Here is a 26977-nt window from a genome sequence, read left to right as displayed (position 1 = left end):
GAGACAACATTGTAAAACTCCACATGGCTGGAAACGGCTACAGAGAAATTGCCAAGGAGCTTGGTGAAAAAGTTCCACTGTTGGAGCGATCATTATAAAATGGAAGAAGCCAAACATGAGGGTCAGTTTCAATCGGAGTGGAACCCCATGCAAGATACCACCTCTTGGGGTCTCAATGATCCTTAGAAAGGTGAGGAATAAGCCCAGGACTACACAACAGGACTTGGTCAATGACCTGAAAAGAGCTGGGACCATCGTTTCCAAGGTGACTGTTGGTAATACACTAAGAGGTCATGCTTTGAAATCACACAGGGCACGGAAGGGTCCCCTGCTTAAACCAGCACATCTTCAGTTTGCCAATGGCCATTTGGATTATACAGAGGAGTCATGGGAGAAAGTTTTGTGGTCAAATGAGACCAAAATGGAACTTTTTGGTCCTAATTCCACTAACTGTGTTTGCAGGAAGATGAATGATGAGTTCCATTCCAAGAACACCATCCCTACTGTGAAACGTAGGGGTGGTAGCATCATGCTTTGGGGTGTTTTTCTGCACATGGCACAGGACGACTGCACTGTATTAAGGAGAGGATGACCACGGCCATGTATTGAGGTTTTGGGAAATGACCTATTTCCCTCAGTCAGAGCATTGAAGATGGGTCGTGGGTGGGTCTTTCAACATGACAATGACCCGAAGCACACAGCCAGGAAAACCAAGGAGTGGCTCCACAAGAATTATATCAAGGTTCTAGTGTGGCCTAGCCAGTCTGCAGACCTAGATCCTGTAGAAAATCTTTGGAGGGAGCTGAAACTCTGTGTTTCTCAGTGACAGCTCAGAAAACTGTCTCATCTAGTGAAGATCTGTGTGGAGGAGTGGACCAAAATCCCACCTGCCGTGTGTGCAAACCTGGTGAACAACTACAGGAAATGTTTGACTTCTGTAATTGCAAACAAAGGTGACTGTACCAAATGTTAACATTGGCTTTCTCAGGTGTTAAGAGATGAAAGTCGACTTTCGTGAAAATTCCTGAAAATACAAATGCAAGCACCGAAGGTGCGAAGTCCTGCTCGGAGGTCCAGAGCCATGCATCTCTGGAAAATTTTTTGAAAAATTGGATGGCTGTGGTGCATTCTGGCGATTTCTGTAAACAAAATTCAGACAAAAATTTAAAGTAAAATTTACAAGTCCTGACCAAAAAAAAAAAATTGGGCCCAGATTTTTTTGCCCCCCATCCCCCTATCACTGGATAGCACAAAATCACATTTGTCATTAAAATATGCTTAAAATATGCCCCCTTATCTCAAGACAAATGACTTAAGTGAACTATTCAATAAAAAGACAGCTAAAATTGTAATTTTCCCCACATTATACATATTATAGGATTGATATAGAATATACATGAAAATATATCCTAGAATTTCTACGCCGTACAGCAAAACATGTTCAAGAAGTTGATCTGTAGTAATTACTATTAAGGTTTAAGTCTTGTCGTGTTGTACTGATACACTCGACCACATTGCTCACTTTCTTAGATATAGATCTCGTCATACTCATAGTATAATGAGTTGCTTTTAATATTTTGATATATATATGTCAGACAAAAAAATCTTCGTTCAAATCCTTTTCCTCTAGCCATGACCACTTGAACGTGTTCCTCACACTCACATCAACTGCACATATGTCAGCTTGCCTGTCTACCTGTTTGAACTTTGCGCTGGGCCCATACCGGGCCAATCAAGCATGAATTAGTTGACACAAAACGCTATTCAAATACTCGACATTTAATGATTAATCTGCTTTTTGTGTGCACACGTGCAACCTTTGGGGCTTCCGTTCTCGCGGAAATTTCAAATTCTCCGAGATATGGCGAGGTCATGAGAATGCAAGGGGAGGGGCGTTACTGTTACTAGTGTTAGTGCCTCAACATGGCTACACTCGTGGAAGCAAAACAATGAATTCAAACGCGTTTTAATTCAATGTTGTCAACTAATTTCCGGATTAATTTTAGGCAATTTTTCCTCAATTTTCCAGAGGAATTTTCATGAAAATTTGAAAATTCTGGGAAAATCCGGAGGATTTTCATTACTGAGGTGTTCAAATACTTATTTGCAGTCGTATCACACAAATATATCATTTTAAAAAAATCATACATTGTGATTTCTGCATTTTTCTTTTTACATTATCTCTCAAAGTGTACCGACGATAAAAATTTCCGACCCCTCCATGATTTTGATGATTGAGTGGGAGAACTTCCAATATAGCAGGGTGTTCAAATCCTTTTTTTCGTCACGGCATATGATTTTTAAACGGTGGCAAGGTGGTGTAAATGGTTCAAGTGCTGTCGTCATAGTCCTGAGGACTAGTGGTCAAATCCTAGTACCACATGTGTGGAGTTTGCAAGTTCTCCCTGTGCCTGCGTTGGTTTTCCCTGGGCACTTTGGTTTCCTCCCACATCCCCAAAACATGTTATAATTAGAGATATTAAATTGCCCTTTGGCGTGATTGTGAGTGTGACTGTTGTCTGTCTCCGTGCCCTGCGGTTGCCTGTTAAACCATCCAGGGTGTACCCTGCTTCCTGCTTGATGATAGCTGGGATCAGAAAATGAGTGGATGGCTGGTGGATTAAACCTATTTTTATGACTCGAAATTGTGTACTAAATTCAAGCTGATGGGTGTCTTCTTCATTTCCTGTCCTTAGACATGCCCCCTGGATATCTAGAGCCAGACCAATTGCTGCCAAAATACCAGATGTTTCCAACCAAGAATGATTGCTCTGAAACTCTTGGTCTTGGTAAAGTCTTGGTAAAGGCAGGAAGAGAAATGGTCATATTTTCCCAACCAAAGTATGATGAACAACTTTTTCTTCTCTTGACATTTTTTATTTGTAGGAATCCTTTTCTTCAACCAAACTTGCCTCAATGCCTCTCAAGACAAAGAAGAGAGACCTCCCCAAAGACCCCCAATTTACAGTTATGAATAAGACACATCAATCATTGCTGGCATGTAAAAAACAAAAATAGTGCCTATAATTTTGGGGAAAATACCAGCATCACACAAGCCCCAATTCTGTAGATTCATTAAATGTTCTATAAAATCTCATTCTTTGTTGTGTTTTGTGTGTGTTTTGAGTCTTATAAGGAAACCTCTATCATTTAGGACAAGCATTTCCTAAATGTACCAACCTTTAGATTGTGAGACCAGTAAGAGGTTTTGTTTTCTCATTTTTTCCAAAATTTTATACATATTAAAAATGAGAGATGATGACTTTTTGAGACAAAATTAGTCTGATTCTAACATTAAATGTCTATTGTACTAAATGATAAGACGTTCACCTTCAACAAATGTATTTCTTAAATAAATTATTTTATCCAATGGCAATATATGTGATACTAAGATATTCAAATAATACAGTTCTAATATTACCTAAATTTAAACTACACAAGAACAAGCGATCAATCAAGTCACTGTTTCTTTCAGTACATTTGAATTTGTGAATACAGAAGAGTGCTGAGGGTAGAGGGAGAGCTAAGTCTCAAAATCATTAGCATTTTTCAAATACACAACCATATTCACAATTTATACGTGTTTTTCAAATCCGCAAATTCTTTGCACGTGTTTTTCATATCCACTAATATATGTTTCACGCATTTTTTCCAATTCACAAATATTTTCACGATTTACACGTTTCTCAAATCCACAAATATATCTGTGATTTACTTGTCTTTCAAATCCACAAATTATTTGCTCATTTTTAAAGTTATAATATATCTGCAATTTACACATGTCTGTGTCTCAGGTATCAAGACACAGACAAAACGATGCTTCACAACAAGATGGTTCGACAAGACCAGTGACTCCAGTAAAACCAAAGCGGGGTTGTTGTGTATTTACATAAACAACAACTGATGTAGAAAAACAGAGACTGTATTCAGCCACTGTTCCACAGAGCTGGAATAGCTGACTGTGAAATGCTGACCATTCTACTTTCCTCGGGAGTTTATTTGTGTCCTGCTAACCGTCGTTTATATTCCACAGGATGTGAATGCTAGCTCGGTCCACGGATTGTTACACAACATTAAGCTGTGGCAAAATCAATATCCAGACATGGTGCACCTCAATCCTGGTGATTTCAAACAAGTGAAGTCAGAACAGTGCTTCCTAAACTCTACCATAATTTAAAGTGTGTGACTGGAGAACCCAACACATTGGACAAAGTTTACAGTGACATAAAGTTAGGCTACAGGGCCATATTGGCACCACACTCAGACACTTTGAACCACATCACCCTACTATTAATTCCTGCATACAGAGCCCTCTGAAAATCCTCCCCCACCATCACTAAGACCATCAGGACACGGCCAAATGGTGCTTGCCAGCAGTTGTAGGACTGTTTAAACAGCCTGGATTGGGACATCTTTGAAATTGAGGACCTGGATGTTTTTTGCAGGCACAGCTGTGTTACATCAAGAACTGTATGGACATCGTCACGTTGGAAAAAAGCATCTGGGTCAACCTCCACCAGAGAAGTGAAACAGCTGCTGAAGGACGGAAAACGTCACCTTCAGAACTGGCAACCAGCCTCGCTACAACATACCCTGTGCCAACATGAAGAGCATCAGGAAAGCCAAGAAGGATTTTAAGAGGGGGCTCGATAACAATTTGAACAGCAACAACAGCAGACGAGCATGGGTGGCAGTCCAACACCTCACCAACTACAAACGAGTCACCAGAGCTGCTGAGGGCAATGCTGAGCTGAAAGACAAACTTAAATTCTTCTTTGCTCACTTTGAGATTGTACCACCAGGAGCAGCTACACTGCCACCAATGACCATGAGGAGTCCTGTCCTCATGGTGGTGGTGCATAAGGTGAGGCATACAGTGAAGGGGGTTAACCTGAAAGCAACGGGCCCCGACGAGATCCCAGGGTGGGAAATGAAACACTGTGTAGATCAGCATGCTGGAATCTTCACTAGAATTTGAAAACTGTAACTGACACAGTCTGCAGTCCCATCCTGCCTGAGACCTCTACTGTCATCCCCCTACCCAAGCAACCAACCACAACCAGCCTTAACAACTACTGGCTGGTAGCACTCACACCTGTGGTAATGAGGAGTTTTGAAAAACTAGTTAAAAGTCATATTATGACCTTAGAACACTCAGCTCCGATCCATACCAGTGTACTGAACTTAAGATTTGAAGATGACTCCCCGCAGCTCAGCACGCTCAGCCCATGTTCCCACAGAAACCCGGAGACAATGAGACAAGACATTTGTTGTGCCAATTCGACGTGAAATGGATTGCCATCCAGAACATCAGAGAGAAGACTGGACAGTCGTGGCTGTCAAGGTGACGCTAAACTAATGGACCTTTCCGACCTGTCAATCACTTATACAATAATAGCCAATCAGATAGCCGCATTGTCTTAACCCCTGGCTTGACACGCCCCTCTCGCCATATTGTCCCACAAGCAATGCTGGTTGTCAGTAGCAAAAAATGTTAATGTTACGAAGAAAATGGTCCATAGATGCGCTTGGGGAATGTGCAATTCTGATGAAACTGTCCTGGTAGGTTAGTAGGGGCCCGGTTGATTCATTTTCCAAAGCCTAAAACACAATTGACAAAGTCTCTACGATGGATTAAGTCTTGCGGAAGACCGTGCGTATAACTAAATGTGGACAATATCAACAAACACAAGGCTGTATGTTCGAAGGTAAGTGAGGGAGAAATATCTTCTCTGAGTTTGAATGGATTATTATCAGTGCTTTATACATTGCATGAGAACAACTTTCACTTTGTTAGTGTATCACTGAGCTGCTAAATAAAGTGTGTAATGTTTTATGCCGAAGAGTCGTGTTATTGACACGTAAATTTGCGATGTCATGCAAGAGAAATGTCTATTTTCCTATTTGTATCACATCAGACTTTTAAGACAGAGCATTGTGTCCCATTACGAGCCAAGTCAAATGAATACACCCACTCACTTATACAGACTACAATGATATTACTCGTGATCTTTCCAAGTAAAAAGTACTCACCCATGCTTTACATGTGAAGTACGATTCCAAAATTGTATCCTGTTGGATTTCAATATGAAGTTTGTGAGGCGTCAAACTTATTTGCATCGATGGCCAATGTTTCGCTGTAACATTGTGTCCTGCTCCGTCCAAAATCTGAATTCCGTGTACATATCCTTGCGTGAAATAGTTGAGACCTCTCTGGAGAACTCTCTTGGACAAGTCTGAGGCATTTGGCAAAAAACATACCCCAATATTATCTGGAATACGCGCTAGACAAATCAACTTCAAACATGTTCTGTTCAATCGCCGTTTTAGAAGCCTGTGAGACATGGCTAAGAGGGGCAGAGCTTAAGATCGCCATCAGAAATCATTAGCCAGCACACCAGAGGGACCCTGCAACCCTGGGGGTCTCTTGCCCACTTGGAACAGACACCATTTGGGCCGCTAGGTCGGGACAATGAACGGGTCAAGAGCAAAGCCTATCGGTGATGCTCCGCCATGGTAGACATGAGTCTTCCCCAACAATAGGAGGACATGATGAAAATAAACTTGGCAACTGTTGGCAACTTATTCTATTCGTGTGCAGCATAATCGCTAAATGCTGCTTCACCATGTTTGCCTGGACTCTGTGACCTGAATCAGTCGATCTCAAAGCTCTACTGTTTGTATTCCTTAACTATTTCATGTATTCAGGACTTAAGCCATTTAGTGATTTATAGAACAGTAGCAGAACTTTAAAATCTATTCTAAATTTTAGAATTGGATTTACATGCTCTGACCTCTTTGTTCTGGTCAGAACCCGAGCTGCAGCATCAGATGGCAAAAGGCAGTTTTTGTGATTGATCTGATATGACTGTTGAAAGTCAGGTTGGAATCAATTAGAACACCAAGGTTTCGGGCTTGGTCTTCGGTTTTTATAAATAGTACGCCCAGGTATTTATTAACAGCAATTCTCTTTTCTTTATTGCCAAAAACAAATGTCTCGGTTTTATTGTTGTTTAGTTGAAGAAGGTTTTGGCTTGAACTTTAGTCATCTGGAGACACTGCTTAATAAAACTGTGTGTCATCTGTATAGCTATGATAGTCAAAATTAAAGTTTTGAAGAATATGATTCAAGGGTAGCATATATAGGGTGAACAGGAGGGATCAGAGAAGTGACCCTTTAGGGACCCCAGAGGTCATTGGCATTTGTTGAGATTGAGCACTTCCAACGGTTACAAAGTACCTCCTTTCGTCCAGGTAGGCCCTAAAGTGTGAATCAAACATGCCGTGTCATTAGCTAATGACTTAATATACTGCATCCTATCTGACGTACACATGCCCTACACATGAATGACTCTAATAAACTGCAACCAGTTGACAAATTTACAAAAAGGGGACCACACCTGTGATGATAAACGGGTCTTCAAAGTTTCGCAATTGGGTCATGGGAACTTCCCTCAACCTTCTGGGCCCACTTGACCCCCTAATATATAACAAAGTCCTGTCCTTCAAAACTTGTTTCATGGAGTGTGTTCATAAACCAGGGGCCCCACATTCAGCTATCATGCTTAGATTCATTGTGACTTCTCGACAAAGCTGGCTCGCCTCTCGGATGGCCACTAAGTCTTCTTATCTTGTTTTTCACACATGGATGGCATCAATAACACACAATGTGGATTTTGTCTCTCATTAGAGGGATTGGACATCCCATGTGCTGTGCCTTTGGAACTTGCAAAGTGCACCTCCATGACTTTTCACCCACCGCTTCCTCCCTTTTCTCCCTCAGCCTACACCTGGTACTTGCCTCTTCTATTGCTGTGGCTGCATCTTCCTGTTATTTACACCTCCTTATGTACTGGCTCCCTGCCTTCCTCCCCTGCTCCTTGTTTTTTAGAATGTTGATTTTGCCTGCCTTTCCTTCGTCCTTTGTGTGGCTCACTTTGTCTAGCACAATTTCAGCTCTTCCTTCATGTGTACTGTGCATGCTCAACTTCGGTCTCCACTTAAGCACCTGCTCATTTTACTTATTGTGAGGTCTTTTTATTGTACCTCCATGAAACAGAGTTCACAACCACTTGTGGTTTCACTTTGCAAAGGGGGGTCCACACAAGGATCCACCCAGGAGGCACCATGCACGAAATGAAGGCTGGTCAACACAGTAAGAACCTTCCCCATCGGACCTGTAAAGCAAAGCAGTTCCAACATCCGTGACAGCATCCTTGCCATGCAAAGGACTACACCAAGTCCGCCACCAAAGGTGCTTGACCAAGACTCTGGTGAAACCAAACGCGCTGCTTCACCACAAACCAAAAACATAATGAACAAAATACCAAGCACCTGCATCGCCCCTACCGGCGACACTTGTACCCATAATACCACCGAGAAACAACATCAAGAAGGCCAGTCCGAAATCCTCACCACACGACAATTTCTACCATCATTTTATGCAAAAGGTAGATGGGTGAATATTTTTACCAGCTGAGTTGACTCAAAGACCTTCTCAAAGTGCACACAACTTTTGCTTGATTTTTAACACTTCCTTGACTCAGTCCGAAGACTGACGTGAACCCGAACTGCAACTGAGTTCATTTGCAAGCAGACAGAGACAACCTTTTCAAGCAACCTCAGAGCAATCTCTTTTTTTCTGAGTTGATTGTGAACAAATCTTTAAAATTGTTTTTGTTTATATGAATTGGGCTTGTTTTTGGTTTTAGTACTAAGTTTTAGTATGTGTCACGAATCATTCCTGTTCAACTGGCAACATTTAAAGAAAGATCACATTTACCCTTGAAACAATATTGTGTGTTGTACGTTGCCTTTCTACTGCATATCCATGGTGTTCATCAGAATGAACCAAGTGGGCCATCCAGATTATTATTATGTCGTTGTTTTTTCAAATTCAGTTTAAAGTGACAATTGATCTATTCAGCCATCCATTATTTACATTTCTTCAGTGGGGTAAAGGGAGCTTGAATCCTGACAAAATATATACATTTTAATCAATAATGATTTCCATCATTGCAGTGTTCTAAGCAGATCAAACTATATGTGACACTTGAGAATTTACTTGGATTGTCATTTCAGACATGCAAACACGAGAGGCATGAAAAAGATAAGACAAAAAAAAACATTGTAGGTGGGGGCTGGGTTAACCAGTCTTAATATCAATGCCAAGGAAGCCCAATGGAAGACGATTTCTAAAGTCATGTGACTTTCTTGTGTTGTTTGATCAGTGAACTACACTTGTCACTCTTGCTTAAAATTGATTGGTGCAAACAGTGCCCAACACAGAAGTCAAAGCTGTATTCTTGTGTCCAGAATAGTTAAAAAAAAAGTTATACTTGATAAATTAAAAGTAGGGAGCAATATTTAGATCATTGTAATGTACTCAAAGTGCTATAACTTCTTAACATCAGAAGGGGTGGAAGGTTTTTTTTTTCTTTCCCAAGCACATAGGCGAAACCTCAGACCAATGTGTTCACATATTAGTCCGCGGTGGAGTAATATTCACAAATTACACCTGTGTGTGGATGGTGGATGTGTGGAATGGATCTAGTTATGAGTATTCAAGGAATTTGAAAAAGCCCATGACATCAGCGGTGAAAACTGCCCCAGGAAAAATTCATCAGTTCCATACAATTCATGTAAATGGGCTATTTTTACTTCAAAATGGCAAATTTTGAACAATGGCGACGATTTTCATGTATGAAATTTACAGACGAGACCTAACTTCAAAACATAAAACAGTATTACTCAGCCATATTGTATTTCCATGTACATATATACATTTTGCATGTTTGAAATAAATTGTTATTGGACTATACAGTTCCATATCTCTAGCTTAGAATAACACATTATTACTCCAAAGAAAGCTCTTAGTCAAGCATCAGTTCTTAAAAAAACAAAACAACTAATAACAGTCCACAAAACGGGCAAAAAGGAAAAATGTTTTTTTTTTTAATTATGGTGAATTCTTTGGTGGCTCAGAAATATTAAAAAAAAGAGAAGTTTGGCACTTTTCATTGGTCAGTGCGCACTGAGCCACACATCAATAGTGACCTTTGAAAGGCTGAACATACATAATCGGTGCAAACAATCAACAGCATCTGAGACGTCACTGTAAGTAAGGTGAACCCATAGGAATAGAAAATTAATAGTTTTTGTGCTTGTGCTCGGTGAGTATGAAACTGTTTACTTAAAATTTGTCTACATTCACACTGATTCAAAACATCTTTTATCATATGCACTTGTATATGTAAAAATACACGTGTGAGTTTTATCTTGTACAAAGTTTTAAATCAAATACAGCAATATTTTGCAGCATTTTATCAGAATTAATACTTTCTACCATTTCTCATAAAACAATTGGATCACTTCTAATTCATTAGTCACATAGTCTTGAAACACATTTCAAACAATAGGCTGGATAACAATGTGCAAACCTACATTTAAACCCTGAGTCATACCTTCATTACCTCCTGTCTGTTCAAGTGCAAATGGTCTTCACTCATAAAAAATGGAATATATTCAGAACTCTCCTACAACCGTATTCATCCATACTCGTAGCTGAAATGACTCCACCGCTACTTTCCACAAGCTCCACTGGCTCCCCCGCCCCCTAGAGAATCCACTTCAAAATCCTCCGCCTGACCTATAAAGCCCGACATAACCTGGCCCCACACTACCAGACAGAGCTTCTCCAGTGACAACCCTTTCATGCATCCTCTGCTCCACTAATATCAACCTCCTTTCCCCTCCCATCAGGACAAAACATAAACCCTGGGAGGACAGGGCCTTCTGCATTGCTGTCCCACAACCTGGAATACACTTTCTAAAGAAATCCAGAAGTCAAATGTTCCAATTTCTCCATGTTCCATAAACATGATGGGAAGATTTTACTTTACTGTAATGGTAAAAGAGGGGGGGGATCATGAAATTAAAAAAAAAGTTCAGACCGTTGTGCAGTTTTATCCAATTCATGCACACATGTTTAACTCCATTGTAACACTAACCCTCAATTCAGTACTGCCTGAATGACTTCAAGTATATACTAATCATTTCTTGATGATCAGAAATGATCACAAATGCCCAGAGCTGTCTTAATCCACAAAGCAAATTGTGTCTTCAAACCTACCTTTGCTGATGTCCTGATACTCGAGCCACAGTTGTCTCTGAACCTGTTTGTTGGGGTACCAAATAGTGCAGGACTCTTGAAACCCATACATGGCTTCCTGCGCATAGTGGTTTCCAAATTCCTTTAGGATGGACACAAAGTCGCCACGCTGCATTGCCCCGTCCAGTGAATGGATGGCTGAGCTGAAAGCTAGGAAGAATAGGAGAAAGATAAATGGATTAAATAAAAAACATTAAACAAAATATTGTTAATGATTTAAAACACATAAATCATATTACATTAACCCAGATTATCCTTTTCTTATCTTTTATTTTAATACACCTAAGTAGAAGAGAATTCTGTTTGTCTCCCTTTATAATATTTATTTTTTTAAGTTGAAGGCGACAGTTGAAGGCGATTTTGTGAAACCAACTTTTTCTAGTATTTAGGATGCAATATTGGCTTTATGGTGCTTCAGTAAACATGTGAAATGTGAATTTCAACGCCCACGCATTCCTGAGTTTCTTATTTTTTTCTGCCATGAGGCCTGAAATTGGGTCATTCAAATTAGTCAACCTTATCTACATCACTGGTGAACAGCTCCGCCTTCCCCTTTCCGCTCCCGACCCAGCACTGTCAGAATAATATACACGTGCACTCTCACAAGTGGGTCTTATTCACAAAGGCAACCAATCAGAGGAAAGGGGGTGGTCTTAGCAAAACATGGACAAAGCGCATACAAATCTGGGTCAAACAGAAGTAGCTGTCAGAGGAGGGTTTTCTGGACACTTATATGACAATATGATATGACTAATTTGAGAATACTTATATACTAATTCCATGTAAGCAAGTCAATGTATGGAGCTCAAGATAGTCAAAATATGTGACCTTTAACATATTTAACATTTCTTATACTAATTGGAGCAGAAACAATCAGATACAGCACTTCACAATAAAATAACAATCAGAATAACTAGTTCATGGAAATTAAAAATGCCTAACTAAAAGTATCAACAAACATTATTTCTATATCCTTTCTCCTCCCGTACATGGCCAAACCGCCTCTCCGCCCAATCCACTTCCGGAGCGGCAATGAACAACGCCGATGAATGAACAACACCGACACCGTCGTCCTCCCAATTATTGTTTTTTTTTTTAGTAGCTGTATACATACCTACTTGTCATTTGGAACCCACGAAGCGCTCGTCCTCTTGCACCCGTGCAATCCATTTTTCACGATGAACCGGGTCTCTTGCAAACTTATGCCAACTACTGTGGGACACGCCCCTTCAGACATGGAAGCTCTTTTCGGAGAAGAGAACATCTCACAATCGAGTGAAGTGTACGGGGCAATATTACCCTATTTGTGAGTGAGGGCACGAGGACAGTTGGTGTGAGAGAGGAGGATGCATGAGATAGGCTTAAATCGGAAAAGATGACACACTATGGTGACCCCTAATGGGACAAGCCGAAAGAAAAAGAAGTTTTGAGCCATAGTTAGATGATATGCGGATCACTTCCAACTAACATCAGATTCCCCGACAGTATCAAAGTATGTAGCGTACTCAGCCGCGAGCGATGACAATGCCGCGCCTCGGTGCGACGAGCCAATCACGAGCCAGGCTGCTTTATAGCGTTGTCATCGCTCGCGGCTGAGTACGCGATTGTCGGCGGCATCGTTTAAAAAAGATGACACATGCCATCGGCGATGAACAACACCGCCGATGGCATGTGTCATCTTTTTCCATCTGAGCCAATTTCGTGCATCTTCTTCTCTAACACCCACTGTCCTCATGTCTTCCCTCACAACATCCATCAACCTTTTCTTTGGTCTTCCTCTCGCTCTTTTGCCTGGAAGCTCCATTCTCAGCACCCTTCTACCAATATACTCACTCTTTCGCCTCTGGACATGTCAAAACTATCGGAGTCTGCTCCCTCGGACCTTGTCTCAAAAACATCCAACTTTGGCTGTTCCTCTAATTAGCTCTTTTCTAATCCTATCAAACCTGCTCACTCCAAGCGAAAACTTCCACATGTTCATTTCTGCCACCTCCAGTTCTGCTTCCTGTTGTTTCTTCAGTCCCACCCTCTCTAAACCGTAAATCATGCCCGGCCTCACTGTTTTATAAACTTTGCCCTTCATCCTGGCAGAGACTCTTCTCTCCAACCTGCTTGGACCCGTTTCTTCACTTTTTTTACCACACTCACCATTGCTCTCGCTTGTTGACCCCAAGTATTTAGTCATCCACCTTCGCTATCTCTTCTCCATGTAGCCTCACACTTCTCCCTCCACCCTTCTCATAATCACACATATATTCTGTTTTACTTCGGGTGATCTTCATTCCTCTCCTTTCCAGTGGAAACCTCCATCTTTCTAATTGTTCCTCCACCTGCTCCCTGCTTTCACTGCATATCACAATATCATTTGAAAACATCATGGTCCAAGGGGATTCCAGTCTAACCTCATCTGTCAGCCTATCCATTAGCACAGCAAACAGGAAGGGGCTCAGAGCTGATCCCTGATGCAGTCCCACCTCCACCTGAAATTCTTCTGTCACACCTATAGCACACCTCACCACTGTTCTGCTGCCCTCACACATGTCCTGTACTAACCTAACATTTCTCCGCCACACCAGACTTCCGCATGCAGTACCACAGTTCCTCTCTTAGTACTCTGTCATAAGCTTTCTCTTACTTACTTTCTCTTACTCTTTCCCATAACTTCAGTTTGTGGTTCATCAACTTTATTCCTCTATAGTTGCCACAGCTCTTCAAATGTCCGTTGTTCTTAAAAATGGGAACTAGCACACTTTCCCTACATTCTTCAGGTATCTTCTTGCCCGCTAGTATTCTGTTGAATAAGTTGGTCAAAAATTCCACAGCCACCTCTCCAAATTGATTCCATACCTCCACTGTTGTCATCAGGATCAACTGTCTACATTTTTCATTCTGTTCAGTGCATTTTTAACTTCCCTCTTACTAATCATTTCCACTTCCTGGTCATTCACACTTGACTCTTCTACTCTTCCTTCTCTTTCATTTTCTTCATTCATCAATTTCTCTAACTATTCTTTGCATCTATTCAGCACACTACTGGCACCGGTCAACACATTTCTATCTCCTTACCTGCTGCACATCCTTCCCATCTCTATCCTTTTTGTCTGGCCAACCTGTAGAGATCATTTTCTCCTTCTTTCATGGCCAACCTGGTGTACATGTCGTCATATGTCTCTTGTTTAACTTTCACCACCTCTACCTTCGCCTGACGTCGCATTTCAATGTATTTCTTTCATCTCTCCTCAGTCCTCTCTCACTGTCCCACTTCTGCTTCGCTAATCACTTTCCTTGTATGACTTCCTGTATTTTGCGGTTCCACCACTAGTTCTCCTTATCCTCTTTCCAACGAGACGACACATCATGTACTCTCCTGCCTGTCTCTCTGATCACTTTGGCTGTAGTAGTCCAGTCTTCTGGGAGCTCCTCCTGTCCATGGAGCGCCTGTCTCACCTCTTTCTGTAAGGCCGTACAGCATTCATCCTTTCTCAACCTCCACCACCTGGTTCTCTGCTCTACCTTTGTCTTCTTAATTTTCCTGGCTACCACCAGAGTTGTCCTACACACCACCATCCTGTGTTTTCGAGCTACACTCTCCCTACCACTACTTTACAGTCAGTAACCTCCTTCAGATTACATCATCTGCACAGATTATAAACCACCAGCATGCTTCTTCCTCCACTCTTGTAGGTCACTATATGTACTACCATTTGCATCTTTTTTTGCAAATTCCATGACCATCTGTCCCTCAAAGTTCCGATCCTGGATGCCGTACTTACCCATCACTTCTTCATTGCCCCTGTTTCCTTCACCAACATGTCCATTACAATCTGCACCAATCACAACTCCCTCTCTGTCTGGGATGCTCAGAACTATTTCATCTAGTAGTCATCCTATAAAGTTCATCCTTTAAAATGAACCCTACTCCATTTCTCTTGCCATCTACTCCATGTTAAAATAATTTAAATCCTGCTCCAAAACTTCTAGCCTTACTACCTTTCCACCTGGTCTCTTGGACTCACAATATATCAACCTTTCTCCTAATCATCATGTCAACCCACTCCTGACCTTTTCCTGTCATAATCCCAACATTCAAAGTCCTTACGCTCAGTTGTAGGTTCTGTGCATTCCTCTTTTTCTTCTGACAATGGATCCGGTTTCCTCTTCTTCTTTGTCTTCGATCCACAGTAGCTGAATTCCCACCGACACCCTGCAGGTTCACGGTGCCGTGGGCGGGCGTTATTAACCCAGGCCACGGCCGATCTGGCATAAGATTCAATCGATGAATGCTCACATGTGTTTGGCACACTTTTACGCCGGATGCCCTTCCTGACGCAACCATCTGCATTTATCTGGGCTTGGGACCGGCCTACAGGCTGCATTAGCTTGTGCTCTACATAGGGCTGCAGATAGTCAAATAAAGACAATCAAATAAATAAAGTCAACACACAATGTACACAATTCACATACTAGCTAGGCCAAGTTCAAGAAAGAGTCCGAACCCATATGAAGATAGGAGAAAAAGAGAGATAAAAGAGATTCAAACCACAATGTCCCTTCAGTGTTACACCCGGCAGCAGTGGAGCAAGTTGAAGTTGAGGGTTGTGTCCACTTGTCCAGGGTCCTCTACATCCTCACGGTCTTCGTTGTAATTTTCTTCTTTGTGGTCCAATGTAAGCCTTGCTAGCGTTAGCTCATCATTCGCGTTGGCTCGTCGCTAGCATTACTTCGTCGCTAGCCTTACCTTGTCATTGGTTATTTAATTTTGCTCTGATAAGTGTCACCGACCTCAGAAATTGGCAAAGCCGCTCCCTGATTGCATGTTTAGATGATAGTAGGGTTGAGGGTTTGGATTTTGGGGATGTAAAAGCAGCTCAAGGGACCATCTGCATCCATCCTGCACCAGAGACATAAAAATTTGTAAACTAGGATGTACAATATAAATTATATTATATATTAATCTATTTACTACTTAGGAGAAATTACCACTTCACACAAAATCCCAACTTTGCTTTCTCTCTCTATTCCTGACTTTTTTTCCTTTCGGCTGGTCCCAATGGGAGTCGCCATAGCAATCATCTTGTTCCATGTAAGCGTATCTCCTGAATCTTCCTCTCTAATATCAACTGCCTTCGGGTCTTCCCTCACAACATCCATCAACCTTTTCTTTGGTCTTCCTCTTGCTCTTTTGAATGGCATCTCCATCCTCAGCACCCTTCTGACAATATACTCACTCTCACGCCTCTGGCCATGTCCAAACGATTGAAGTCTGCTCTCTCGAACCTTGTCTCCAAAAACATCCAACTTTGGCTGTCCCTCTAATGACCAAATTTCTATTCCTATCCAACATGCTCACTCCTAGCGAGATCCTCAACATCTTCATTTATACCAAGTCCAGCTCTGCTTCCTCTTGTCTATTCAGTGCCACCGTCTCTAATCCATACATCATGGCAGGCCTCACCACTGTTTTATAAACTTTGCCCTTCATCCAAGCCAAGACGTGTGTCACATAACCCACCAGGCACGTACCGCCAGATGTTCCAACCTACATGCACCTGTTTCTTCACTTCCACTTACCACACTCACCATTGCTCTGGATTGTTGACCCCAGGTATTTGAAGTCATCCACCCTCGCAATCTCTTCTCCTTGGAGCCTCACTCTTCTCCCTCCACTCCTCTCATTCATGGACATATATTCTGTCTTGCTTAAGGTGTGAGCTTTGTGTCTCCACCATTCTAACAGTTCCTCCGCTTGCTCCCTGTTTTCTTGCCATCTGTCAATATCATTGCCCAAAGGGATTCCAGTTAAACCTTATCTATCCATCCTACCCATTACTAATGCAAACAGGAAGGTGCTCAGAGCTATTCCCTGATGCAGTCCCACCTCCATCTTAAATCCGTCTGTCACACCTACGGCAAACCTCACCACTGTCCTTCTGCCCTCATTCAGGTCCTGCGCAATTCTGACATATTTCTCCACCACACCGAACTGACACATGCAGTACCACAGTTTCTCTCTTGGTACTGTCATTGGCTTTCTCAAGATCCACAAAGGCACAATGTTGCTCCTTTTGACCTTCTTTGTACTTTTCCACTGGCATCCTAAAGGCAAATACTGCATCTGTGGCACTTTTTCTCTGCATGAAGCTGTACTGCTGCTCGTAGATACTTATTCTGTTCTGAGTCTAGGCTCCATAACTCTTTCCCATAACTTCATTGTGTGGCTAATCAACTTTGCATGTTACAACCTCCGGTCTAGTAGATCACCCTCTGTTCCTGCCTCTTCTGGAAAAAAAAAAAAGTGTTCACTACTGCACACAAGCATCGAGAATATTTGTGTTAAGTTAGGTATCCATTATGTTGAGGACACAGCAGTCACTAACACAATGGTATCCGCAAGTAGTAACTCCAGATCATTCATTATGTTGGTGATGGATATGGCGTTGGTGAGGTACAGGCTTGGAAGTGGTGGCCTGTGTGGATTGTTCTTTAGCCTTAGCAGGAAGCCGAATCGGCAGCTCGACTTATACTTACTCTCCCTCCTTCGCCTGTGCTGCTTCGCCGACCCGACAACAATCCACTCACTGCAAGCCCGACGTTCTCGCTATCTTGTCAGGAAAGTTATGTTTGCATTGAAAGTTGCTTGAAACTTATTTTGTGTCAATATCCAAACTCAAAAAATTCCTGGTGTGTGTTTCAGCATAGTGCTGAAGGGCATGTGAACAAAGTGCCCAGAAAAAAAAGACAAAATACAAGTGAAAGCACTGATAAGGAGAGCCATAACTTGCATGCCACCATCATGAGAGGACAGTTCCTATGCCAAGCAGTCATCCAGCATAGAGCACCGCCATACACCTAAGTGAGAACTCACCTCACTATGACCGCCAGGTCCCTGCTTGGTAGTCATTCCCCACCCCCTGAGGGAATGGTGCATTAACATCTGGAGAGACCAGTGAGATGAGGGGGAGTGACAAGGCTGCAGGGCATTAGTCCCTAACAGCCAACCCCACACACACACACACACACAGACACACACACAACTCATTGTCCCCAAGAGAGATGGGTGTATGAAAAATTTATTTCTTGATTAAAATCTCATCGGCGTCACGGTGGTTCAGCTGGTAAAGCGTTGGGCTCACAGTTCTGAGGTCCTGGGTTCAATCCCGGATCATCTTATGTGGAGTTTGCATGTTCTCCCCGTACCTGTGTGATGTGTTCTCCGGGCACTTCAGTCCCCCCCCCCCCCCCCCCACATCCCAAAGCATTCAACACTAATTGGACATTCTAAATTGACCCGAGGTGGGATTGTGAGTTTGTCTGTTTGTCTCGATGTGCCCTGCTATTCAGGAGCCTGTTGATAGCTGGGATAGGCTCCAGCACTCCTCGCGACCCTTCTGAGAATAAGTGGCTAAGAAAATGGATGAATGGATAAATTCTCATCTTTTTGGCTCTAAAGACCACTACAATAGATTTGAAAAGTGATGTGAAAAGTACTGATCCAGTTTCACTGCAGACATTCAGATTTAATTGGCGGGTTGTTACATCCATATCAGGTGAAGGGTGTGGGAATTAAACAGTTTACGTGTATACCGCCCACTTTCAAGTGTGTTGGCGAGCTGGATGATATTGATAGCATTGTGTATCCTCAGGTTAAGACACATTTCCATGGTAGTCAAAAAATCTCAGTCACAAACAATGACTTATATAAACTGTCTGTTTTAAGTGCCTGAGATCTTTTCCCTGTAAAGATACAGATTCAGTAGAGGTGGCTTGCAATGGACTCAAGAAGCATTAAATTGTCAAATTCCGCTCAAGTAGTAGGCAGGACTGGAAGGAAGAGTAGAAGAGGCATGTATGAAGGACTAGGAAGTGACAATGATTAGTAAGTGTGTGTGTGTGCGTGTGTCGGGGGTGGGGGTAGAAAGGCACTCGACAGGATAAAAAAATGGAAAACAAAAGTTTGTCCTGATGACATACATGTGGAGCTATCGAAGCAATTTGGAGATGTGACTTCGATGGTTTGGACATGGCCAGAGGCGAGAGAGCAGGTATATTGGTAGAAGGGTGCTGAGGAAGGAGCTACCAGGCAAATGAGCGAGAGGAAAACTAAAGAGAAGGTTGGTAGATGTTGTGAGGGAAGATGCAGGAGATAGGGTTAGATGGAAAAAGATGACACACTGGGGTGACCCATAATGGGACAAGCCGAAAGGAAAAGAAGAAGTGGATAGCAGTGTAGCTGTAGCTGTAACATTACTGGCTGCTGCATCGCTGGGAAGGAATAATGTCATGGATGCTATTATTTTGATGATGATGAGTATTAGTAGTACTTTAAACTCCTTTGTCAAACGAATAAATGAGGGAAAAATGGAGAAATGCAGATTTACCCCTTATCAATAGATAAATACTTACATAATAAATACATCCTATACAGACATTGATTTTCCATATCGCTTCTCATCACTCGGGTTGTGGGCATGCTGGAGCTGATTCCAGGTAGTATAGAGACAGAGAGAGAGGGGGGGGGGGTCCCAAAAAATGTATGCACACTTTAAATAATGATATTTGTAAATTCTTTGACATGTTAAAAATTGTTTGAATTATAATAAACATCAAGTTTACAATTTAAAGTGTGTATACATTTTTACACCCCGTATATAGTGAATCCTTGCCTGGTTCATCGTTTGAATAGTGTTCTCCACATCTTTTTATTTATTTATTTTTACAACTGTTAAGGTCTTAAATTGTCTTTTAAATTGACGAGGTGCCACATTTGACAAGTCAACTTGCAATGTGTTTTTTTTTATGTACACACTGAGTCCCAAAATTTGCAATTGTTATTGTGTTACTTGTCTAACAAAATACACTTTCACACAATGGTTACACTGTTAGCGTATAGGTCAGCAAGTGTTTTAGCATTTATGTAAGATACCATATGATAGGCCTCATGAGGAAGTGAGGAAAAATTACATTTCACATCTGGAAACTGAAGAAGCTTACATTGCCTGACTCATTGCCTGTGTTGTCAGGTTATTACTGACAATGTTGTAAACGCTCACAGTGTCACATTGAAACTAAAATTATCACACCACAGCAAAAAGAGTAGAATAAATAGCCAATAATAAAACAAATAAAAGAATGATTCACAAAATAATTGACACAAAACCTGCAGTCTATTTAAATGCTCCCGGCATGCTTTGCGGCAGCATGGAGGTCCTGAGTCTTGATGTGATGCAGTGAGTGTGTACAACATTGTCAGTGCGATTTGGTGGCACCCATTTCAGGGTATACCCCACCTCCTGCCTGAGGATGGCTGGGATAGGCGCCTGCACCCCCGCAACCCTTGTGTGGATAAGCAGCTCAGAATGGATGGATGGACATACACACACATACACACCTGCACACTCGTGCAAATACACGCACACAGACACACACACACACACACACACACATACCCATACCATGAAGTAATTGTTGGCATGTCCGACTCACAGTTGAGGAGTCCTTGATTCATATCGGTGTTCTCCCTGTGATTGTATAGATTTTCTCCTCGTACTCCGGCTTCCTCTCACAAACACGATATAAGGCATTCAGTTTGGTCAAGTGAATATTCTACATTGCCAATAGATGTGAATGTGAGTTTGAAAAGTTGTTTAAATCTGCCACAAAAAGTAACTGGTGACTTGTCCACCTGCAACATTAATAAGGAAATGCCAAACCTAAGGCCTGTCGAAAATGTATGGATGGTTGTTGAATGTGATACCTTGATAAACAAGATCAATATTGCCATGAAAAGCAAAACAGCATTCGTGGTTTATTTCCTAGTGATGGGGTATTAATAACAACTCCTACACGGCTTCTGCTCTTATTTCTCCTCTAAAATTAAATTAGGCATCCACTGAAGGGAGAGACAGAGAGCTTTATGCGGATGAGCAATTGATTGTTTGCTTTCAAATGTACAACCAGTGCAATCGTTACCCCTCTATTTGCTTTTGAAATATGATGAGGTGAAGAGGGAAATGGGAGAAACAGAGAAGAAGGCCAGAGAATGAGTTCTGGATGAAGAAATACAGTATGTGCCCCATGCAGCACAGTTTACAAGGTACAGGATTACAGCTGTAAATGCAAATTCATGCAAGCTAAATTTAATAAATGCACAATTTCATCAATAGTTCCATTAACCTGAAACATGCTGCATTATATTTTGAGGCAAATACACTTGAGAGAAATCGTAATATATTTCCAGAGAATGACACACCTTCCTGACAATGTACAGTGTAATTCACAAGAGCAGCCAAGAACCAGTCTATAAAGGAACCATTGCTTGATTAAATTCCTATCAACAGTTCCTTGACCTAAGAGGTGTGCAAGGGACACGCTGTCAGGATAAATTGGTGCTGGCCTAAAACAAAGCTGTACTTACATGAACATGCAGGTTTTGAGATTTTGGGTCATACTATCGTGCCAAATCTATTGTGTATTCAGTTCCTCATCTCGGGTATCAATTACCAATTATCAAATAGGGATTAGTAGTACCATATTTTCACGGCGCTTAAATGTATTGAATTTTCTCCAAAACGGATAAGGCACCTTATAATGCGGAGTGCCTTATACGTGATCCGTTGTCCAAAATTTGTAACCCACTGGTAGCATTTCCTGCTGACACGCTAGTTATATAAAAGAAAAGAGGACAGCATGAGGAAGTTACAGGAGAAAGTGTGGGCGTGGAGAGGATGCTAAAGGCACGCCCCCCAGAAGGTATATAATGCTATGTGTTTTATGCTAAACAACATAGCTTTGGCTAAGCTCCCCCAAAAATGGCCCCAACAAAGAGATATGCTTACAAAGAACAAACAACAGCCGTGAATAAACAAACGGAGCTAATGATATCAGAGCTTGCTGTTATACTCGGAGCCTACAAGGTGAGGTGGCCCAAGTTGGAAGAACAACACGAGCAATGGATTAATTAACAAAGAACAAACAATCGCCATGAAAAAAAAAAAAAAACGAAGCAACTTCACTCGCTTGAGATCGCCATGACCATAATAAAAGTGAAGCTGGGAACGATGGATGACAAATGGCGAACAGAACGTTATTAAGAGGCAGCCATGGGCAAGTTACGCCACAATTTCTGAAAGGATTGTGGATGCTTGGGCAAACGTGTCTGCTTCCACTTGAGGAAGTAGGAAAACTCGCTTTGCCAAGTCGAGAAGACCAAGCGGAGTTTCCTTGCAAACAGGGTGAGGTGGCCCAAGTTGGCACGAATAACACGAGCAATTGATTAAGGAAGAACAAACAATACTGTGAAAAATCAAAAAACAAAAAAAAACAAAAAACAACAAAGCAACTTCACTGACATCGCCGTGAACAAAATAACGTGAAGTTGCGAGCGATGTGGGAGCAATGGATGACAAATGGTGAACACAACGTTATTAAGAGGCAGCCCCGGGTGAGTTAGGCCACAATTTCTGAAAGGACTGTGGATGATAGGGCTCACATGTCTGGTTCCACTTGAGGGGGTAGTAAAACGAGCTTTGCCAAGTCGAGAAGACCAAGCTGAATTTCCATGGAAACAAGATAAGGTGGCCCAAGTTGGAAGAACAGCATGAGCAATTGATTAATTAACAAAGAACAAATAACCGCCGTGAAAGAAAAACAACAAAGCAAAATTCATTCGCTGAACATTGACGTGAACAGGGTAAGCAAAGTGAAGTTGCAAGCGGCATGGGATGTATCATATACACAGTGAGTTAGGTTGTAATATAGCTATACTATATAGCAATACTACCTTAAAGCATACGGTAGCATGCATAAACGCTATTTAAAAGGGCACCCGGAAGAAAAATCGAGTTCAGTTGTACTTTAATGAAGTATTTAACATGTGAACAGTGGACTTGGTTGTACTTTATGGAAGTATTTAAAGAGCGCGCATACAGCGATACAATCATCTTGCAGGTAAACTTTACACTGTATTCAAATGCAAGATCCAGATTGTTGTTCTGTTGTTGTGATAAGGGTCAAATATTATGCATATAATACAGAACTCCTTATTACAAATGATCATATGATGGCTGGACGCAGTGTGTATCACTTTTTCAACTGCAATGTATCTTGGTGGCTGACCTAACAATGCCTTCAAGGTGCTCCATGAAACATCCATCCATCTATCCATTTTCTTCTCCCCTTAGCCCCACGAGGGTCGCAGGTGTACTGGAGGCTATCCCAGCTGTCAACAAGCAGGAGGCAGAGTACACCCTGAACTGGTTGACAGCCAATCGTAGGGCACATTGAGACAAACAGCCACATTCACAATCACACCTAGGGGCAATTTAGAGTGTCCAATTAATGTTGCATGTTTTTGGAATGTAGGCGAAACCGAATTGCCCAGAGGAAACACACGCAGGCACGGGGAGAACATGCAAACTCCACACAGGTGGGTCCGGGATTGAACCCGGGACCTCAGACCTGTGAGGCCAACGCTTTACCAGCTGATCCACCATGCTGCCCCTCCATGAAACAGCAAACCCAAAAGTAGTCACTGGTTTAATTTGCTGGAAAAAGAGCCAAATGGAACATTTTTTGCAGAGTCTGCAAGGAACCATGTGGTGTTATCATATGTTAACCATATTATAAGATCGAATGAATCGAGGATCTCAAAGCTGCTCATTGGCTATGGTCAGCATGGGACTAGTCTATTAACGGCAAGAAGTTTGTTTGTAAATTGCAGTCTGTGGAAACAGTAGATATGATTTAAGCTCCAATTTTGGTCTTTCAGAAATGCAAAGCCCTTTTGATGCAGTCCTCTCAGTTATATTTTGACATCTGGAGACAAAGATGACACCTAATCAACAGTACCTCGCCATATTGACTTTTCAAACAGGAAATTCTCAGAGGGAAGGGCCACAGATCTTTGTGTCATGAGCTACATTGATACAGAGAGACCTATATAGTCACAAAGAGGTATAGAAGTGAACATATTTGGAAGTTTATTGGTTGATTTATGGATCAAACACCTGTTGTTGCCATTTTGTTTTTTGTTAACAGCATGTTGTGCAACAAGTCAAGAAACATTGAACAACAGCTGGACATGTTTACAGAAGATCATATCTCACTATTAAATGTTTTTGTTCATTTAGGTTTTATTTCGGTTTTAAATTGCATTTGAAAGTGGAAAATTACTAACTTTTTGTGGGTAGTGTCATGATCAGTGCCCTCCAGCTCCTCCTTTGGCTCATGAATGGCACTTTGCATCTTGCCACTCTCTCTCTCTCTCTCTCTCTCTCTCTCTCTCTCTCTCTCTCTCTCTCTCCTTGCTCACTTTTTTTTCTCCCCCAGCAATCAGGGTCACCTTGGCTGTGCATATTTCTTCAGTCAAAAATCATCACTGTGTGGATATGATATGATATGTCAGTTCCTGGAACCCGTCACCTGCATATTGACACTTGTTGACTCACCGGCTGATTCTTTTACTTCAAGGTTTTTAAGTATGCTGTTTGTTTTGTATTTGACTGTTTATATGACATACTCATCGTCTGCGCTCCCAAAGACCATTGCATGCATGTCCCCAAGTACTCAACACCTTCTTGACAACCATCTTTTCATAAAACCAGAAAAGTGTGAATTCCACCTTTCTTATGATCACTTCTTGGGGCATCATGACCAAAGAACAGTTACAACCAGACCAGTCATTAACAGGCCCATGCCATCCACCTGAATCGACCCTCAATTTTTCCAGGATTTTTCCAGGATTTTGCCAAATTTTTATCATCAACTCATCCGTGACTTCAGCACGGTTGATATACGTCTCACCTCTCACTATTCTCAACTCCATCAGCTGCCCTTCCCATTGAAACCCTCCTGCACTGCAAACATCCAAATGCCAAACTCAAGGAACTGTTCACCAGTGCCCCTATCCTGCAACACCCTAACACTTCCCTACAGATCGTGGTGGAGGTTGATGGCTCTGTGACAAGGGTGGGAGCTGTCCTCTCCCAGAAGGGGGGGGGGCAGTTTTCCCAAAAAAAGATCCCTGTGCCTTTTTCTTCCATAACCTCCCATCTCCTGTCCGCATCCAAGTAGGATAATGATATAGGGAATCATGAGATCCGAGCCATTGTCTAGGCCCTGGAGGAGTGGAGGCACTGGTTGAAGGGGACTATTTCACCCTTTATTATTTGGACTGACTACAAAAACCTTAAACCTATCTTAATCTTGTCTTATCTATTTTCCGCCAAAGGCCTTATTCCATGGCAATCTTGCTGGGCCTTATTTCTCAGCTGTTTAAATTTCTGCCGCTCTTTCCTATCCTTCCTTCCTCTTGCTTCTTTGGAGCAGCCACTTGGGAAACTGGTTGGTTAAAGAGGCTCAAAAAACTCACCCCGCTCCCAGTATCGGACCTCCTAAGTGGCTGCTTGTGAATGATTCTGCACTATCATATGTCCTTCAGTGAGTCCCCATCTGCTCACCTATCATCCCAGAATCACCCGAATAACCTGGAATCACGTGGACCATCGTGTTCATCCAGCAACACTTCTGGTAGTCCAGTCTAGCTCAAGACACCTGAGAGTTCGGCCTAGCCTGCTCTGTCTGTGCATCAGGTAAAAACTCTCACCAACCTCCAGTGTGTCTTTGGGCTACCACCCCAAATTCAATAACCAGATGGAGTGGTTTCTTTCGGCTTGTCCCTTTCAGGGTCGCCACAGCGTGTCATCTCAGATGAACACACATATATGTTTGGCACAATTTTTATGCCGGATGCCCTTCATGACGCAACTCTTCTCAGGGAGTGGAGGCACCAGTGGGATACGAATCCACAACCCATGGATTACCAAACCCGTGCTCTAACCACTGAGCTACGGGGCCTCCAATAACCAGATGGAGTGAGTGGATCAAAACCTCCTCACCATCCTGCCTCTTGGTGCAACTACCTCCCATGGGTGGAATATGCCCACAACGCCCTCACCAGCTTTGCCACAGGTATGTCTCACTTTCTGGTATGTTCCAGTTTCCATCCCCTTTGTTTAGGCACTACGAGTAAACTATGGTGGTTCTCACAGTGAGAAACCATCTTCAACAGCTCCAATCAGTGTGGAAGGATCTCAAACCTGGTCTAACAATGTCAGTTGAGAAAAATATTCAGTTGGCGAATCTTCATCGTTCTCCCATGTCAAAAAACAAGGTGGATTGGATGGTTTAGCTCTCCTCACGTGACCTCCCACTCCAAACAGAATCCCATCAGATCACTCCCCATTTGTCCCTTTCCTTTCACCAAACTCATCAATTCCACCCCTGTTCAATTAAAGTCCCATAAACCCTTAAGATCCAACCAATATTCCACGTGTCTCTGCTTAAACCCGTTTCTACCCTCCACGCTTCAGATCATCACAGTCCCCAAGAAACTTTCAATCTCTAAACAGCTATGGGCCTGACATCTGTGGTCATGAAATTCTTTAAATGTCTCATGCTGGACCACCTCAAGAATGTCAGAGGACCCCTGCAGTTTGCTTACTGAGCTCGCAGGTCTGTGGTTGATGCAGTCAATATGGGAGTGTATGTCATCTTAGAACATCTAGATGGTGCAGGGACCAATATGAGGATAGTGTTTGTGGATTTCAGCTCTGCACTTGACACCATCATCCGTAATCTCCTTTGCTCCAAAGCTTCTCCACATTAGCATCTCAATTGTCACCAGTATTTATTTCTTTCTGACAGTCAGGACACAGGAGGTTGAGGCTGGGGACACCAAGGTCATCCACATGGACCATCAGCACTGGAGCTCCCCAAGCATATGTCCTCTCTGCTTCTCTCCTTTCCCTC

The 26977-nt window shown here is 42.2% G+C and overlaps 1 protein-coding gene across 1 annotated transcript in view; it reads right to left on the bottom strand.

Moving 5' to 3' along the window:
- LOC133510384 (astrotactin-1-like) overlaps positions 1-26977 on the bottom strand; it is a 442032-nt gene that overhangs the window by 198357 nt on the left and 216698 nt on the right. Inside the window, exon 16 of the mRNA XM_061838217.1 lies at positions 11132-11320. Within this exon, the coding sequence (XP_061694201.1) occupies positions 11132-11320 (189 nt within the window). The remainder of the gene's footprint in view (positions 1-11131; positions 11321-26977) is intronic.

The sequence above is a fragment of the Syngnathoides biaculeatus genome, chromosome 13, assembly GCF_019802595.1.
Source record: "Syngnathoides biaculeatus isolate LvHL_M chromosome 13, ASM1980259v1, whole genome shotgun sequence".
NCBI lineage: Eukaryota > Metazoa > Chordata > Actinopteri > Syngnathiformes > Syngnathidae > Syngnathoides > Syngnathoides biaculeatus.
This window is presented reverse-complemented; position numbering and strand designations above follow the sequence as displayed.